This window comes from Natator depressus, chromosome 3, assembly GCF_965152275.1.
Source record: "Natator depressus isolate rNatDep1 chromosome 3, rNatDep2.hap1, whole genome shotgun sequence".
In the NCBI taxonomy this organism is placed as follows: domain Eukaryota; kingdom Metazoa; phylum Chordata; order Testudines; family Cheloniidae; genus Natator; species Natator depressus.
Genome location: NC_134236.1, coordinates 19,936,278 through 19,941,222, shown reverse-complemented (window position 1 = coordinate 19,941,222; position 4,945 = coordinate 19,936,278). Strand labels below are relative to the sequence as shown.

The 4,945-nt window shown below is 43.6% G+C and overlaps 1 protein-coding gene across 5 annotated transcripts in view; it reads right to left on the bottom strand.

Moving 5' to 3' along the window:
- The window catches only part of ITSN2 (intersectin 2), a 126,518-nt gene that overhangs the window by 2,923 nt on the left and 118,650 nt on the right, over nt 1-4,945 (bottom strand). For all 5 annotated transcript variants that reach the window (XM_074947500.1, XM_074947502.1, XM_074947503.1 and 2 more), the window contains 3 exons: nt 2,544-2,626; nt 2,151-2,234; nt 1,562-1,735 (listed from right to left, as the gene is read on the bottom strand). In XM_074947500.1, coding sequence (XP_074803601.1) covers nt 1,562-1,735; nt 2,151-2,234; nt 2,544-2,626 — 341 coding nt within the window. The remainder of the gene's footprint in view (nt 1-1,561; nt 1,736-2,150; nt 2,235-2,543; nt 2,627-4,945) is intronic.

The window sequence follows — 4,945 nt, the reverse complement described above, 5'->3', positions numbered from 1 at the left end:
CTGTTGAACAAATGTAAGTGAACAGCATTAGCTATAAATCTTAGATTAGAAAACCTGAGCAAACAAGGCAAGCACTAACATTAGACAAGCATTTAGAATGGCTTAATAGCTCTATGTAATATAAAGAGAAATGGACACCTATCACAGATGTCAGAGCTGAGAAGGACTTCTTGGATCATCATCTAGTGCTCAAGAGTTTCTCAAAGTGCCTAGTGCACTTTCCTTGGAATCCCCTAGCCATGACTACTTCCCATAGTAGACTAGATTAGTTTAGATTACCTCATGTTCTGGGAGCCCCTAAGCCTAGGACTGCCAGAAGCTGGGACTGGAAAACAGGGTATGGATCACTTGATAATTGCCTTGTTCTGTTCAATCGCTCTGATGTATCTGGCACTGGCCACTGTTAAAGACAGAATATTGGGCTAGATGGACCATTGGTCTGACCCAATATGGCCATTCTTACGTTCTTATGTTAGGCAATTCAGTTGTTCCCATTACTGTTAATGTATTTATCATATAAAGCTTGAATTTTTATGGGTGTAGTAACTCCCAGTCATAGGAAGTAAGAGAACGATACTAAAGAGTAACACCTCAGCAAGCACAAGCCTACTGCTCAGCCAGTATAATCATCCTGCACAACTTAGCAGATGAAAGGGACTTTTTGCTAGATAAGAGTTCTAGACGCACAGAGCTAAAAAATATTAGACGTGATACTTTCCACTTATGTCTTTGATCTAAGGATCTCAAAATGCTTCACAAACATCAGTTCATTTCTGATACCATTCCTTTCAAATACAAATATTCTCATTTTACAAATGGAGACAGAAGCTAAGTGACTTACCCTAGTTTTCACAATGAATCAGTTGCCGTGCCAAGAAGAAAACCAAGGGGTTTAACTGCCTTAACTCAGCCACTTTTAATTAGATTTATGTATTTTGTTCTCTCCATGAGGAATGATGATTCTGAACAACAGTCCTATAGGCGTGTTTACAAGGATACAGCTTTCATCCTGACAACCTCATGCATACTGCTATAGTACACAGTAGTACCGCATGTATAAAAGTAAGGTTCTACCTTGAAATGTCACTAAAAATGGCACTGGGAGGTCCCCTGTTTATTGTGAGTTAATGATTTCCATATCAAATGTGCTCAGCTTACAGGTAAAAAAAATGGTTTTTGTAACTGCCAGCTCTGCCAATGTAACCTGGGATCTGAGACTCAAGCTGACTTCTTTCTCATGCATCACAACCAGCAATGAAGGGAACACATTCTGCCTTCAGTGACACTTCTGCAGCCCCATTTTCCTCCAGGGGCTTAGACAGGTGTAACAGACTGAAAAGAAACAATTCTGTTGCTGATGGACAAGACCGAATAGAATCCAGTTTGATCACCCAGAGCTGTGTTGACTTTGCAGGACTAACATACCTAGTGAGTAAGAAAGTGTCATTTTCTCAGAGTGGGACCACACGTTAAGCCCTTGTGGCTATTTGGGAGGAAAACATGCAGCACAATCAAAATGATCAGAGAATTCTCCATGTCCTGAAAAAATGTTTATACCTACCATCAGGTGAGAACTGATCCCGGTCAAACATGGTGATACACAGCACATCCTGATAAAGGTCCTTAATAAAGAACTGACAATTGAAGTTCCATTTAGGGTTCAAAGTGTCCTGCAGCGTCCTGGTTGAATAGCTCTGCGATCCCATGCTGATTTCACAATACGGATTGCTTTTCCCTAAGCATAGAACAAATGGTGAAATGCTTTTCCCTAAGCAGATCTAGTACTGAAGAGTCTTTATTAACAGGAACACACAAAAGAGCCAGACCACAGCCAAGGCGCTCTCACGTTTCTCTTGTTCTTCATCTTATTCTTCAAAGTAAAAGTCTTCCTCAGAGGCTGGATTTACACAAATGTACAGCCCAATACAAAAATCTCTCACCTATTGTGACTGCTCTTTGAAGGTGCATTCTGTGCTGTCATCCCAAAAGCTTGGATTAGGCAACAACTTATTCACTAGTACAGCAGAAAGATGTCACCCCATTGCATCCCTGAGAGCCACCCCGTCACTGAAATCTGCACTTTTGCCTGACTCAATGAACTCTTAACCCGCCTCTCTGAATGTACTAGCCTTCCACCCCTAAATTATTACCATTAGGTTTACAGGCTTTCAGCTCTGTAGCTTCAATCACATGTACCATCAAGCGTCCTATCCCTGAGCTCTTCTGTGAGCGTGCTGGAAAAGAAAATCAGAATTAATAAACAGCTTGACAGTACAAATAAAACTGGCAACAATATTACTTTAATTTGTCCCATTTGGAACAAGTGATGTAGTCAGTTGATATGTAGAGACCCCTTCTATTAATACACGAGTTACACACTCAGCCATGCAATAGCACCTACACTCCCACTCAAGAGTTAATCATTTGGAAGAGGGACATTAGCTCAACCACCTTGGAAGCTGCTTCCTCAAGAGAAGACCCTGAAATCCTTCCAGGCACACGAGAGCCCTGCACCCTTTTAGGCCAGCGCCCACATTTTGTACCTTGATAAGCTTTTTCCCGTTTCTTCTTCTCGGTTTCAATATACTGCTCCGATGCTCCTTTGATCTTCTGGACCCAGGCCGTCCTGTGAAAATTAATTCCTGCAGAGTCACTTTGGAGCCAAGAATCTTGCTTGTTATTCCAGCAACACTTAATAAATCTCACGGTCTTTAATTCAAGTCACATTTTTTTGTTCCCTTCTTTTGAGATGATCTGATCTGAGGTCTCCTTGACCACAAGGGTCCCACCATCATCTATTCATTTGATGTAAAATTATGGCTAACTGTAAATGGATACATCCAGGAACAAAAACTGTAGCCAGTCCTTACAGGACGGGGGACTCTGTCCTGGGAAGCAGCGACTCTGAAAAAGATTTGGGGGTTGTAGCACATAATCAGCTGAACATGACCTCCCAGTGTGACATTATGGCCAAAAAAGCTCATGTGACAGGAATCTCAAGCACAAGTAGAGAGGTTATTTTACCTCTGTATTTGGCACTGGTGCAACTGCTGGTGGAATAGTGGTGCCCACAATTCAAGAAGGATGTTGATAAATTGGAGGGGGTTCAGAGAAGAGCCATGAGAATGATTATGAGACTGGAGAACCTGCTTCATAGTGATATACCAGTTAGATTGAGCTTTTGGAGTCTAACAAAGTGAAGGTTAGGCTGTGCTCCCTCCTTTATGGGCTTTGTGAAGGTGCCTCTGTGGCCATCTTTGGAGTAAGGGGACCTAGCAAAGGCTTGGTCCACTGCCCCCAACTACCATGGGAAATCGTCAGAAAAATGGTCTCTTGCCTACCCGACCCAGCCCAGAGCAGTGGCACCAGCCCTCTCCTTAGCTGGTATGTGTGCTCTGGTACTGGTATGTGGGGTGCATAGAGATGAGTGGCATGAATCTCATGGAGGCTGAGAATTTTGCAATCGGTTTTATGGAGAACAATGTTTTTAGTGTAATTTAAATCTTCTCCAAAGGGTCTCAGTTTTATGCAATATGTTGGTCTAGACAAAGAGAAGCCTGTGCTAATTATGCATCAGGAAAAGGACATGACCTAAAAATTAGGCTGGCACATGTGGGTAGCCTATACATGGGATATTACACACAAAACCACTATGTTAAAAAAACGTTATTAAGATTGCAAAGTCAAGCACTCAAGAGTTAGGAAATGCCACAGTTAGGGTTGCTTGTGCACCCTTAGGTCAGTCCCCTTGTTTGTCTACTCTACATTATGATACGGTCTTTAACTTTTTGATCACATACTACTTTTTCCTCAGGACCTCTAACTTTTGAGTGGTTGACATTGCATCCTTAACAATTTTCTTTTAACATTATTTTTGTGTTTAATTTCCTAGGTTTTGAAAAAAGCAAACTGAAAAAAATGAATTCCACTAGCTGGCATCATATTGATACATGGGTCATCAGTAGCGTTGAAACCTTTAGATCCATCACACAGACCTCTTCCACTTCAGCTAATGGCGTTACGGATAGCAGTAATAAGTTGTCATTCTCTGTGTGGAACAGCACTAGAAGGAATTGGACACACACTGCCAGTGGGTTACACAGATATTTGCTGACAGCAGAGATATGGTGAGACTCAGGGATTTTGGGTTCCATTCCAGGCTCTAGAAGGGAGTTTGCTCTTGTGGGCACAGATTCTTCTACCTACTCTGCAAAGCTTGACCCCGTCTGTCCCATCCCCCCTCAAACCTGTCTGTTAGAGGGCAACCCCAGCCTAGATCATGCTCCTGTGGCAGACCACCTCAGTTTCCCTTCTTCAGAGTCCCCAGTAACTCCACACCAGGGTCTCTTGCCTCAAGAATACCCCTCCTAGTGGCTAGTTTATTACAAAACATTGATTGCACAAACAATCCAAAACATAGATCCCAAAACATAGTTCATGTAGCACCACAGTGCAAGTGGTCTATCAAATACACCTCATCCACTGACCTAACAAATACCACATCCCAGTGTCTTCTGCCACACCCAGACTCTGTCCATCCTCTTCTGTCCCTCAGCCAGGACAGACACCCCAGCCCTTCCAACTGGAGTGCAACCCTCCTCTTCCCAGAGCAAACCCCACAGCCTTTCTGGTGGGACATCATCCACACCAGGGAAGCATCCCTTACTCCCCCTGGCTCTCTCACTGTTTCCCCAGCTCCAGCTCTCCAGGTAAGGAGATGCCAGCGGATAAGTGACTTTGCTGCTCCTCTGCCTTCAGCCCTCTCTAGCAATCAGCTTCGGCTCTCCAGCTTAGACATCAGGAGGCACCTCCCTCTGCTGCTGTGACTTTCAGTCCCTTTCAGCCCTCTGGATCTGGGAAGTCAGCCAGCGAACCCCTCTTGCTGCTCTCCTGCCTTCTCCCAGAAACCAACTACAAGTTCCTTCAGGGTCCTCTCAGTAATCCT